The 14,687-nt window shown below is 35.5% G+C and overlaps 1 protein-coding gene across 3 annotated transcripts in view; it reads left to right on the plus strand.

Annotated features, from left to right (window-relative positions):
* The window catches only part of LOC117168847 (exopolyphosphatase PRUNE1), a 43,036-nt gene extending 28,656 nt beyond the window's left edge, over window positions 1-14,380 (plus strand). For 2 of the 3 annotated variants that reach the window (XM_033354709.1, XM_033354711.1), the window contains exons 5-6: window positions 6,774-6,932; window positions 7,209-7,506. In XM_033354709.1, coding sequence (XP_033210600.1) covers window positions 6,774-6,932; window positions 7,209-7,379 — 330 coding nt within the window. In that variant the 3' untranslated portion in view covers window positions 7,380-7,506. Of the gene's footprint in view, window positions 1-6,773; window positions 6,933-7,208; window positions 7,507-14,295 lie in introns of those variants that run through there. The other variant, XM_033354710.1, reaches the window with a different exon arrangement.
* Window positions 14,381-14,687: the final 307 nt, after the last annotated feature.

The following is a 14,687-nucleotide window of genomic DNA, read 5'->3' on the forward strand; positions in this document are numbered from 1 at the left end:
TCTAGTCGGGAGTGGTGCTGACTGAAAACAGATGATTTGGAGCGATTCGCGCGCCATATGTTGGTCATTCTAAGGACTTATTGAACTACCCTCGTACATTTATTGAAATGATACATGTTTCAGAGCAGCTTAGAATACAATTTAAAACAAAATATGAAAAAAATACAAAATTAATCATGATAAATACAATTCGCTTCTTATTTTGCAATTTTTTATTAAGTAATTCCTGACAGAGTTACATAAAAAATGTATTATAATTGATATACAAGTGTTGTGTATAATGTAGAAAAGTTGACATGTTAGACAAAATCGAGTGCGAAGCACGAGATACGTGATGAGAATGTTTTCGTTAAAGCCAAAAGAGCTTTAACAAAAAAAGAGTTCAAAATCACAAAATTACAGTTGTCGTTCCGTTCACCTTTGATTTTAAAAGGTCTGTGTCCGAATGCGGAGGAAATGCAAAGACCAAATGCGGAGTGCGATTGCCATCAGTCGCGTGCCATAGGTGCGCGAGAATAAGCGAAAATATAAAGACCGAGCGCTTAGCGCGAGTTAAGTACATAATCGAGCGCGAGGCGCGAGATAAATACACAATCGATCGTGAAGCGCGAGAACGAACAGTCGCGCGCCCCAGGTGCGCTCAAACTTTCGAGCAGATTTTTTCTTAAGAATTTTACTATTTTGTTGAAAATAATTTGTTTTGAGTTAAAAATAAATGGTTCGCTTCTCGAAGTCAAGAAGAACCATGTCTGGCCTCGAGTGTGCAACAGAAACAATTGTTTAGAATATAAAGTTCTAGTACATGCGGCACTTCCCATTCTCGACAATGGACTCGATTTCCCTAGGAGCGTTTTGAGGAGTGATATTAAGGTTAATGCCGTGAGAGTAACAGAGATGGTAATAAAGCACTCTTAGTGCCACATTGTGTCTTTGGATGTAGGTAATTCCCGCATGAGTTGGACAACTAGATAGTATGTGAGCTAAATGCTCGGGGTGTGCATGGTGCGCTCTGCAGTTATCATCGGGAATGTCTTGGCTCAAAATGTGGCGACGGTATGTTAAGGTGGAAATGACACCGTCTTGGCATGCCAAAATGAAACCCTCCGTACCAGACTTCAATCCAGGCGATTTAAGGAAAGCAAACGTTAGCTCACACGACGTTGACTGATCTTCCACATTTCTGTTTCTTAATGCGGGCTTTCCGGAGTGAGTACTCGAGATAGATAAGATTTGATGCATTTTGCTCACCATTAATACTGAAGTTAAGCCCAAGTGTTTCAGCAGCCTCCTCCGCTGCTTTGTACAGAAACGCTCCTTTGCCCACTTCTTCGTGATTCCTGACTATTTTAAGAAGAGGGTCTCTTCCATTTGCGACTCTGTGTGCTGTACCCAGAATAATCCTGTTGTGAAGACATTTAAGACTCAATATTCCGCGACCACCTTGACGGCGTGCGATGTACAGTCGCGGAACAAAAGACTTAAGATGCATGCTTTTGTTCATGTGCATAACCTTTCTTGTCCCGATATCAAGGGATCTGAGCTCCTTCTTCGTTCATGGAACTACTCCAAATGAATAGAGTACTACCGGGACGGCAAGCATGTTTGTTGCAGATACTTTGTTCCTCGCCGACAGTTCGGAAGACCCAATTTGCCGGATGAGACGTTTGTATCTGCAGCGAAAGGGTGTCGTATGGCGCTTCTATCAACGAGCTCAGGATCTTCAGGGATGCCATTAAGTTTTCCTCGCCTCAAATAAACCTTGGGGCATTTCTCTAACCTAAATTCCATTCCAATTACCTTAGTATGTCGTTCGACAACCCCTAAAGCTAGATGTAGTTGCCCTTTGTTTTTAGCATAGATCTTAAGGTCTTCCATGTAAAATACATGAGTGACCTTGTACTTTCGATCTGCAGGTTTACCGCACAAGTACCCGTCGGAATGGCGAAGTGCTAGAGATAGTGGCAATAATGTAAGACAAAAGAGGAGTGGGCTCATGGTGTCGCCCTGAAACACACCCCTCTGAAAGATGACCTTGTTAGTTGTCACTCGATTTTTTCCAAATAAATAGTAAATCTGGTCTTCCAAAGCGGCATCAATCTCTCTATGCACCTAACGATTTGCGGATGAAACTTTAAGATTTCTAAAAGACAGATGAAAAGTCTATGGGAGGTCGAATCGAAAGCTTTCCGATAATCAATCCAGGCCATCGATAGGTCACGCTGGTAGAATTCTGCATCTTTGCAGACACATCTATCAAAGAGCAGGTTCTCCCGATATCCCGCTACGCCGTTCTTTGAGCCTCGTTGTCCATACATTTCTTGCTACACAGGTTCAATTGCCCGAACAATCCTATCATTTAGGTTAGCTGTGAATATCGTATACAGCATGTTCAGTCAAGTGATTGGCCTGTAATTTTTCGGGTCAGCTAAGTTGCCTATTTTCGGCAGGAGTATTGTGCGCCCTTCCACCAACCACTCTGGAATCGGCTCTTCTGACTTTAAATGTGAGGTGAAAATACGGGCCAAATGCTGATGGGTTGAAGGAAACTTCTTCCATCAGAAGGTTTTGATACAATCTGGTCCCGGTGCGGAATAGTTCTTCATCCCTCTTAATACTTTTTTCACATCTTCGGTAGTGATGAGTGGGCATTCTTGATCAGGTGTTATGAGGGCATCACACAGCTCCTTGAAGCTATTTGTATTTTCTGAGTCGTCGTCCAGTCTATGCTGCACTTCGTAGACTTTTCTCCAAAATACTTCGACCTCTTCTGGTTTGGGCGGGTGGTCGACAGTAACTGGAGGGTCTTGGAAGAGTCGAGATGGGTCAGAGAGAAACTGTTGATTTTCTTTGACCCACCTCTCCCTCCGCTCTAGACTTCTCTTAGCGTCAGATAGTATCCGTATTCTCTCAAAAATATGCTGGCTGATGGTCAGCAGCTTTGACTTGTCAAATGTGTGATAACGGGTCCGGAGTTTGCGCGCGAACTTTCGAACCTTGGCAGTAAAATTCCTGCCAGATGTGATGTAATCAATCACACACTGAATGCGCGATGCGTACTGTCTTGCCCAGTCTATCTTTATGGCAAGTTGATGCATTCGTCTTTTGGTCTTTTGAACAACCGTTGGTTTTGTTTTGCGGTTCGCATCGGCCAAAGCTCTCGCTGCATTATACACACAATAATTGATAGCCCAGAGGTCGGATTCTTCGGAAAAATTTCCACGAAGTTCGCCATCCATTTCAGCCAGATCTTTAGGCTTGAGAGAAACCTTGGTGTTGATGTTTCTCCGGGTCATAAAGCATCGCTATTCCTCTATTGGATGCCTGACCGCGGTTGGTTTTAGTGTCGCCTCTCTTTCTTTGTTGCCGGCTTGTTCTAGCAGTGGTAGAGTAGGCATTCCGCTTACATAGCCCCTTTTTCGGAGTAGTTCGGCATGGTTTCGCAGACGTTGCTGCAAAAAGTGCCATAGCTCCGGGTGTTTCTCGCACCACAGAGTATGCAGTCGTGCCATGTATCCCCGTATAGAGGCCACACTCGCATCGTAGCACTCTAGCAAGTCGTGATTTAGTCGCTTCGTTCACCTAAACGTCCTGATGTTCCGCCGATCCATCGCATTGAATCCATTTTCATTGGCTCCCCCAGCTCTAGAGTGGTCGGCATTGTTGGCCGACCCATTGTCGAGAAACAACACCAAACTATGTTTAGTGTTGTCCTTGTTGTTCCGACGAGAAGCTAGGGAAAGGGGTTCGTCCATCCTTGTAGAGTCCCGCATGTAAGGATAAGGCTGCGTAGTCTGAGAGATCGCCCGGTATATCAGAGTCACCGTTCTTGACACCTCACCCAGGTGACATTCAGCTTTCGGCACGGTTTTCACACCTCCGCTTGTGAGTTAATTCCTTCGGGACCACCCCTGGACAATTGTCCGCGACTGCCTATTTATTTTTGTAACCATATTCCGCAGAAAAACTTGGTACAGGGACCTCCTATCCGCAACCCGAGGACGCGTTCAGTGGCTTTGTCATAGGCCCTTCGGTTCGATTCTAGAGAAATTAAAACCGATACTATTCCACACGCACACACACGCGCGCGCGACATTACCAATGTATTTTGTTTTTTGGTAATGACGTTTTATTAAACTTTGCCTGTCTTTTGTCAATAAAATATTTCAAAATGAATCTAGAAACAAAGTTTTTGTTGCATTAACATTATTGATCTTCTAAAATGTAAAGTAAAACAACCTTACAGGGAAAAGTCTCCCTAAAAAGGGGACTTGAAAGAATACTAATAATAGCATAATAATCTTTAAATTCAGTAATTCACTTCGTCCAGCATTGAAACATCTATGTTTAGGATCATGTTTACCGCCGTTTGAATTTAAATATTGAATTTTCATCATGTTAGACTGATATTAACGTATTTTTTATCTAATTTAAGGGTCGTTACAAATTAGATAGAGTGTTATGGAATTTCCTTACAAAAGGAACTAATTAGAGCTGCATTTACTACGTGAAAATATAGTAACTTGTTGCATTTCCAGTCACTGGTTCAAGCAACTTGAAGTTCCCTTTTTACACACGGAAACGTATGTTAGATAATATGTAAAAAATTATAAGAATTGAAAAGAAATCAATGCTTTCAGTTTTACTATTCATGATTGAAGAATTTGCAATTGAAAATCTATGAATTTATTTAAATTACAATTTTGAAATTATAAAATTGAAGGATCAAGAAAAAACATTCAAAATTGCATTATTTTCGATTGACGAATTTTCAGTTTTAATGTGTAGAATTCCTGAAAATGAAGCCAAGAATCCAACCATCAAATTTGAACAACCACCATAAAATGTTCCTATTGTTATTAAAAAAAAGCACTCTTTAAAAAAAATTTTTCTAAAAAAAGTCTCTGAACAAAAATAAAAAAGAGGAAAGAAAAATAAGAAGGGGCAACCAATGAAATTCCCTTTCTCCGGCAGCAACGAAACAGTTGTTCCTGTTGTTTGTACCTGCTCAAATTCTTCTTACCTTGATAGGGATGCTGCATGAGTACCGAAATGTTGATGAAAATTATTAATAAATGTTCTTTTATTGTTATTTGATAATAACAAGAATAAAAAAGACCAAAGAAAAAAGGAAGGGCATTTGGTTGGTCGCCTTCTCATTTTTCTTTCGTCTTTTTTATTTTTTTCCAGAGATTTTTTTTAGGATGATATTATTTTAAATTACAATAGTAGTATCTCATGGCGGTTGTTCAAATTTGTTTGTTGGATTCTTAGTTTTATTTTCAAGAATTCTATACCTACAAGTATTTTATATTTTATTGAAATTTATATTTTTATATTTTATATTTTCAAAGTTCAATGACTTTCAATTGTAACTATTTAAAATTATAGCTTTTAATGTTCAAAATTATAACAATTGAAGACTTTTCATTTGTAAATCCACAAAATTATAGGACTCTAAATTGCAGATCTTCTAAAATCGTAGTTTTTCCAAACAGAAGAATTTTAAATTGATGAAGTTTCACTTTTAAATCTAAAAAATTGCATAATTTCATATTGCACATCTCTAAAATTAAAAAGTTTTTAATTAGGAAAATTTACAATAAAAAATGTCTATAATTTTGATGATTCACATTCGAACTTTCTTCAATGTGGAAGATTTAGAATGAAAAATTTAACTTTTAATTTGCTAAATCATCACAATCTAAGATTTTTTATTTAGACATCTCTGAAATTAAAGAACTTTCAATAGCAGCTGTTTAAAATTATAGAACTTTGAATTGAAAATTTTTTAATTTGAAGATGTTTTCATTTTTATGACAATTTACAATCAAAAGTTTTGCAAGTTTTAAGTTTTACAATTAAAAGTAGTTCATTTTGACGTTTTGCATTCAATATTTCTTCAATCTGAAATATTTTTAATTGAAAATTTGACTTTTGATCTTCAAAATCATCACAATTTAAGAACTTTGATAGAAATATCTTCAGAATTGAACAGTTTATTCTTTAGAAAATTTACAATTACATTTGATGCAAGTTTTATAATTTAAAAAAATCTTAAGGAGACCTGTTTCAGAAAGTTGCTCAAAATTGTATGATTTTAAACGATAGATACTCAAAACTAAAGAAGTTGGAGAATTTTCAACTATAAACATCTTCAAAAAGAATCAATTTCGAAAATAGAAGACGTCAGTAAGAATCAGAATTCCAGAATGTTTTTTAAGACCAACATCAAAATAAAAATTGAATGAAATCAAATGTATTAATTTTAATATTTGTGTTAATTTATGATTATTAATTAAATGTTATAGTACTTTTAATTTAAGCATATACTTTAATTTGATATTCAGGCAATAAAAATAAGAAACATTGAATATGTACGCATTGCGCATTATTTATGCTCGTAATATAGTAATTATAATGTAGCTAAAAATAAAAGCGTCGGCAGTAAAATATTGACAATAACATTTATATGAGAAAGATATTTCATTATTTCTGTGATTTATTTATGTATTTATAATATTATTGCCATGCCTCTTTACAGAGAGAATCATATAGTTTTTTTCGTACATTTTAATGAAAGCTTGTTTAAAAAATGTTCATTTAATTTGGATGACTTTCGCTAAATGTAACTGTTTATCGATAGCTTTGACAGTAACTTTACAACTTTTAACGAGTTACTACCCAAGACTGATACCAACAAGAGACAAAATGAACCCCGGAGAGGAATTTGCAATGTTAATTGAAAAACTTTAAGAAAGCTCCCTCCTTTCCAGAACTTCGTCGCATTAAATGGTGCCTTCGAAGCAGTCGAGTCATTTACAAAAAGCAGGTATTGCACGCTCACAATACTCATAGGAATGGATTTAAAGAATAACGCGATGTCGAGGGACATTGGTGTCTTCTCATTGGACTCCAATGAATTGGAAAATAAAGTAAGTGCTATGCGCCATTTCTCGCTTTCCATTTCTGCTTCTCTCATTCCATTTATATTTCCTCTCTTTCTCTCTCTCTCTATATCTTCTCTTTCTCTCCTCTTTTCATGCACCCCAAACTCTCACCCCCAAGACTTCGCAGTAGTTCAAGTTTCGAGTGCCTTCAGATTATAAAGGGGTGTGTAACGAAGAGTGAGCGAGAGGGTGGCGGCCTCGTGGAGGCAAAGCGCTCCTGCCAAGTGCCGGAAATTAAACTTACGGTTCTTTCCTTTCCAGATTATACGAGCGTTAACTTCGTCCACGGATCCAAATCTCGATCTGGTCGAGGAGAATCGGGTCGCAGGAAAAGGGCGCAACTTAGTCATTTACAAGCAGAGAAACGTGCGGGCAACTCGCAAGCAAATACTGCCGATTATTCAAAGTGCATTGGCAGGATGTCGGTGTTAACAGGCCTGCAACTTCGCTCCCCACAAAAGTAAATACTGAACCACCCATTCAGTGAATTAGCATGTGGTAATTATACATCCCACTCGACAAGTACTGCAAATAAATAGCCTCAGTCGCCTCTACCAACTGTCGGACTCTCATTATCTAAACCACTCTAATTTTTCCCCCCGCAATGTGTTAAAAGGATCGACTCTGAGTGGATGACCATTTGACTTTTGTCTACAGATTTCAAAATTTCACAAATATATTATGGATTTCAAAAGATTTCAAAGATTTAATCTATTTTAAGAGATTTAACCTATTGTAAAAGTTTTCACAGGTTCAAAATGTTTCACAATATTTTAAAAGCGTTCGCAATGATTTCAAATATTTTACAAAGACATAAAAGATTGCAAGAGATTTCAAATGCTTTTAAAAATATTTAAAAAAAGAAATATTTCAAATATTTGAAAAGATATCACAGAATTCAAAAGCTTTTACAAATATTTCACAAATATTTCAAAAGATGTCAGAAGACTTAAAAAGATTGGAAAAGATTTAATAAGTTCTCTCAAAGGTTTCAAAAAATTTAATTAAAATTTCAGACTTCACGAAGATTTTTAAAGTTTCAAAAGATTTCAAAAATTTGAAGAGGATCTCGAAGACTTGACAAAGATTTGAAAGATTTATAAAGATTTGAAAGTTTTCACAAAGATATTATATGATTTTGAAGATTTCAAAAGATTATTTCACGAAAACATTTTAGAATATATCAAGAGCTTTCACAAATATTTCAAATATTTCATAAAGATATCAAATATTTAAAAAAGGTCTAAAATATTTCAAGGGAAGTAAGAAGATTTTAGAAATGTTGAGAGATTTTTAAAGATTCAAAGACAGTTGAATGATTTCGCAAAGATTGAAATAAAATGTTAATATTTTAGAAAGATTTGAAAGATATCATAGACTTATAATGATTTCAAAGGTTTCGTGAAGATATAAGATAATTTGAAATATTTCAAAAGATTAATTCACAAAAATTTAAAAAGTTTTGCAAGATTTTAAAGCAATGCAGAATAGTTCAAAAGCTTTCAAAGATCTATGGTAATAAAGATATCAAATATTCCATAAAGATCTCAAACATTTCAAAAGATGTTAAAGATTTCGCAAATATTCATAAAGAATTTGAATATTTTTAAAATTTCTAAAGATTTCGAGGGGTTCAGTAGATTTTTAAAGATTGAAAGCGATTTCTAGAGATTTTGGAAGATTTCAAAAACTTTTACAAAGGTTTGAAAAAAAATGAGCGAAGATTGAAATTTTTTATAGATTTTAAAAGCTTTACAAATATTTCAAAATATTTTAAGGTTTTATGATAAGACATCCAATGAATTCAAAGGTTTTTACTAAATACATATTTTGGAATATTTCATAAGTTTTCACAAATACTTTGAAGATTTCACAAAAATTGTAAAAGAATTCAGAAGATTCCAGAAGCTTTCACAAAAATTAAAAAAATGTTCAAAAGCTTTAATTAATATTTTAAATACTTCGCAAAGATTTTAGAAGAATTCAAAAGGGGTCACTAAGATCTCAAAAGATTTCGTAAAATCTAACGAGGGTTTCTAAGATTTGACAAAGATTTAAAAGATTTCTTAGATTTATAATGATTTCAAATATTTCATAATAATATCTGATAATTTCAAAGATTTCTAAAGATTAAAAACGTTTTAAAATTTTTTAAAGCGCATATGTAACGCTTTTTCCAACTTTTCCTTGTAGTTTTTCGTCATTATGTAACACTAGGATAGACCCCCCCCCCCCCCCCCCCCAAAGTGTTAGGTAATTTATGGATGGCCCCAAAGTTTTAAAAAGGTTTTCAAAAGATTTCAAACGGAAGGTGAATGTGATAAAATTTTGGAAAATCGAGAAATTTAAAACTGTTTAGGGAATGACAGGAAAAACCTGAACCTTTTTTGCATAAACATTATTGACCTTCTAGATAGACGCTTTTTCTTTCAACGTAAATGCAAAATTTTTAATGGTCAGGAATAATAAAAAATTGGTTCGGGAAATGTGAGGGGATTTTAAAATTTGAATTTCAGCAACTTCATAAAATAAAATACTTAAATGAAAATACTGTACTCAGTCTGCATTGATTAACGTGAATATTTCAGAGATTTGACATCGGTATACAAGATTTCACAAAGATTTCGCAAATATTTGAGAATATTTTGCAAACATTTCAAAGATATTACTAGGGTGAGTACATCAAATTTTAAGAATGATCAGTCTCCTGCTCGACTCTTTTTTTTCAAAAAGTTCACGAACAATGAAACAGTTGCTGGATCTATTCAAGAAATAATATATTTGGCTACTTCTGATGAAAAATGCAAATTTTGATACTTTTTTAGTTCTCTTAGGAAACCAAAGAAGACTATCATTTCTATGCAAAACATAGCACTCTGCTGGTTTGCTTTCCACCCGTGAAAGCAGAAGCCGCACAAAGCGAAGTACTCTTACTATCGGTTATATTTCCATACATTCTACTGAAATGCGATATGCGTCTCGGAAAGTGCAACAATGGATGTCCGTCCTTTGTGTGCCCAGGAATCGAAGGTCTGCCAATTTCCAAGGAGCATAAACATCCCGAGGGACCAGAAGCGAACCTAGTCTTCCCCATCATCGAGAGAAGGCCTCTGTTTATTTTTCATTTCCCTCGATCGCTGCAGTCGCGACCAGGCGTCGTTGCTTTCGAATCACTAATTTCCCAGACGTACACACTGTCAAATCTAGCAAATAAATGAAAGTTTTCGATAAGCGGACTGAGGGAGTACTTGAGGGGGGAGAGAGAAAGAATTCAAGGGTGGAAAGACGATAGAGAAAGTGTTCTAAATTTACTTGAAAGTGATAGGGAGTTGAGAACAGTGCTGTATATACACCAGAGGCCAAAAAGCCGTGATCTGGGGCGTTACAGTTTTATGGGCGGCACAGTGGCTTGCGTTTTTATTATTATTACAGAATATGTCTGTTTTTAGTCGCATTGTATTTTTTTGGCTTGTCCAATCTGTAATCGAAAAAAATCCGCTCCCATAATTCCCCTCCTTTTACGTTCTCTGCTTCTCCCTTCCCTGACTATCCTTCCCTTCTGTTCCTCTCTACTTTCTTCCCCTACTTCCCCTCCTTTCCTCACGCTCGCGTCTCTGCTTCCTCATTCGTCACTTTTCCCTTGCCCGTACTCACCATCGCTTCGCCTACTACCCCTCCCATCACTAGCCATACTTTCCCATCCCTAAATCCTTAGACGAAAGGTCGGACACCCGTCCGAAACTATAAAGGTTTCTGTCCGGGAATAAAAACCCCTAAAAATGGCGGCAAATTTTTCAAGGGCGGCATTCTTATCATTTTTTATTATTACAAAACACGTCTGTTTTTGTTTGTTTGTCCACTCAGCAATCGAAAAAAAATAGTAATTCAAATTAGAAATTTAGTTAAGGCAGGCACGGCACGCACACAAAACAGTTAAGTCGTTCAAATCTTCCCCTCTTATACTTTTTCCACTCCTACTTCATTTTCTTCCTCCTCCACTTTGCCTTCCTTTTCATCCTTTCCCTTCTCCTACTTCCACTCATCTACTCTTTTTCACATGTCCGTTTTTCGTCCTTCCCCTGCTACCCCATCCCAGGATTATCCTACTTTTTATACAGGAAAAAAGTACGACGGACGGACGGACAGACACCCGACCCAAAACCCAAGCTCGACGTGTCCAAATTAGCAGTTGCTCTCTCGGTAAAACTAAATAAAAAGGTTCAATACTTCAGAGGTCGTTAGTGTTCCCAATACTATTTATATGAGATATTTAAGCTTCCATTCTTCACCACCCGAGATGACACCTTTTTATAGCAGTCCACGGAGCTAGCACCTTTTCATTTGAACACGTCGAGCTATTCATAGTTTCATAAGGTGCTAAAAGTTTCAACATTTCCCTTTTCATTCCACCAGTCCAATATCAAATACCTCATGGAGATACAGTGGTGTCGTCGAGGCCTGGCAATTTGAAAAAATTTGGCAATTTTTTTTTTCAATTATTTGAAATGAAATTGATGTCGAATATACATAGAATTCAATGCGAAACTCTTGCGATTCCTAAGATTTCAAACCAAAATATATTGCATTTTCAACAAAATAGTTGAATTTTCAACCAAGAAAGATTTTATGCAAAATGTGATGAATTTTCAACGACAAATGATAAAAATATAGTTTTCAACTAGACAGGTAAGATGAATTTTCTACCAAGAACGATGTCTTTTCCACCATAAAATATGACTTTTCAATACAAAAGAAGGAATCTTTAACAACATAATTAAATTTCTAGAAAAATAGTTGACTTTTAAGGATACAAGGATGCATTTTTAATAAAATATTCAGATTAAAAAAAACGTTAAAATCCAATCAACTATTTGAATTTTTAAGACAAAAAGATAAATATTTGAGTAGACAGTTAAATTCTCATCAAAAATGTTCTTTCTGAAGGAAGAAAGATGACTGTTCTGCCATGAAAGTAAAATTGTCAACAGAAGAGTGAAATTTTCCAAATAAAAAATTTTTAAAAATATATAAATTTTCTACCAAATAAATAATTTTTTAATTTATACAATATACACGAAAGGGTTTGAACAAAAATGGAATAGTTCAACTTTCAGATAAACACTCTGACAAAAAAATAATTTTTTGTAAAAAAAAAACATTTTCAAAAGAATTGATAAATTCTCAATCAAGAAGATGAATTTTCAAAAAAAATGTTTAACGAAAAGATGAATTTTTGACAAAGTTGTTAAATTAAAAAAAAATAATAATGTTTTACCAAAAGAGAGGAATTTAGAGCAGGATACACATATTTTATATAGAATTCTTGAATGAAAAGACGAATCATCGACAAAAAGGTTTAAATTTCAACCAAATAGTTTTATTGTCTTCCAAGTTGTTAAATTTTTAAGCCAAAAAGATCAATTTTCTACAAAATAGTAGAACCTTTAACATAAAAGTTCATCTAAAATCAAATACTTGAAATTTAAACTATAATTATAATTCCTTGAACACAAAAAAATATTCACAGTGTAGTTCAACTTTAGTCAAATAATCGTCTTTTCAACCAAGAAGATTGAATTTCTGCAAATAAAGAAGTTTAATTATGAGTTTAAAAATTTTACTTTCATCTAAGCATGAAACGAATTTTCGTGAAAATAGTTAAAATTCCAACAAAGAGATGAACCTTCAGACAACAAAATAAATTTCTAACAAAGTAGATAAATGTCTGCTGAAAATATGACTTTCTTAAAGTATAGTTGCATTTGCAACAGAATAGTTGAATTCTCAGCTATTAAAAGAATTTTAAATCAAACGAGATGAATTTCGAACCCAAAATATAGTAGCAAACTTTTCAATAAAAAATTAATTTTTACAGAAAAATATAGTTGTATTTTCATATTGGGTTTAAATTCTGAATGTTATCTAAGTCCGTAACGATATTTTCACTTATAATTCCCCCCGCTCTCTTTTAACAACCTGAGTTTTAGATCCCCCTTAGGTCTCCCTTCTGCCAAAATGGTTTTGTAGTTTATGGAAAATGCAACCTGGGCACTGTTTCTTTTAGGACAGTGGTCGGCACGCTTTTGCCCAGGGCAGGGTACCCTGACCTGGCTGCCCTACGACCTACTTTTAGGGCAGTGCCTGCGAGCATGGCCTAGACCACCCCTTTCCTCAGGTGTCCTTTGTCAGAAAATGGGACAAAAATGTGAGATTAAAAAATTCGTAATTTTGCAAACAGTGACTTAAAAGTAATATATTTGGAATCTACGTATTGTTCCGATTCCAAAGACATGTAATTTGTCTATAAAGGTTGAAAATTTGAGAAGTACTTAGTATTAAATTGACTGTCAATCTGATGTTCCTTGATTATAAACTCCCTCAAATTTTTAACTTTTCTAGGCAACTAATATATCATTGGAATCGGAAAAATTCGTAGATGCTGATAATGCTATTTTCAAATCGCTAATTGAAAAATTAAAAGTTTTAAAATTTCCTTACTTTGACATTCCTGTGGACAGTAGACCCTTGCTGGAGTAAGCTCACTCACATTAAGGCACATGAATAGACCGAAAAGTAGTAGAAAAAATTAAGTCGGGTGTAGCCTGACCATACCTGAAAATTAAGCAAAAAGTTTGCCGACGACTGTTTTAGGACTATATTACTGTGGGTATAAGGTTTTCTGATAAAAAAATAGAAGAGGGTGGTGGGAGGACTGTCTGTCCTCGTGACGGGGGGTCCACAAGGACTAGTCCGTGCATACGATCATGTCCGGGAGCAGGTATGAGGATGAGCCTTGGATGCCCGATACCTTAGCTCCCACGACTATCGCTCCCTCTCTCCTTTCATCAAGTGTATAGATCCGTCCTCTGGACTTATCCTTTTAAGTATCGCGCGTGTTTAGAAAACTGAATTTTTGCCTGTTTGCTTAAGGGGGGGGGGGGCGTTTTAAATTATTTTTTATTTATTTAATTTTCTGAATGAAGAACCTTTCAAGAATATTGTGTGAAAACACGACTCAGAGCTGAAAAACAGACAAAAGAAGGTAGGATTCGTCGCAGACAGGTGCAAAAAGATGCTAACTTTAAAACTACTGCACCGATACTTATGAAATTTTGAACAATATTTCTGTACATAATTTACCAGGTAACGCTCGAAAGTTTTTTTTTCAAATTTATTAATATTTTTTATTTTACAATAACAAATGACCCGATTTTTTTCGCAAAAAACGCGTTTTTCACTTCAAAGTGTTCTTCCCAGAAAGTAAAAACTTGAAATTTCGGAAAAGCCTCCCTGGGTTACCTGGAGAAAGCAATTATCTAACGATAGAACTTTGATTTTTTTATTTAAGATGATGCAGCACCGAGTTATCAGGGGCACCGCAATTCTACTTTTTTCCGAGACGCTTCCGAATAATTGCTGCCGTTGCCGTATTTTAAAATATTTCTCCATGCAAACTTCACAAAATATTCTTCGAATGCTATACTTTAATATACCATTGGCTTTAATAAATAGATTTTAACTGTGTCGTAAAAAAAAAATTCGCAAAAATGTGCCTTTTTTGTACGAATTAACGCTCCCCCCCCCCCTTAACTTAAAAGTTGCAAAAAGCGCCCGTTTGGAGAGAGATGTGATGGCCCAGGGTGGAAAAAAGAGAGAGAAGAAGAGGTCGAGGGAGAGGATAAAAGGTTTGGGGAGCGAGTGCGATATTTCAAGGTGTAGCCACGCACGAGTGCCAATAAC

Source organism: Belonocnema kinseyi, chromosome 3 (genome assembly GCF_010883055.1).
Source record: "Belonocnema kinseyi isolate 2016_QV_RU_SX_M_011 chromosome 3, B_treatae_v1, whole genome shotgun sequence".
Taxonomy (NCBI): domain Eukaryota; kingdom Metazoa; phylum Arthropoda; class Insecta; order Hymenoptera; family Cynipidae; genus Belonocnema; species Belonocnema kinseyi.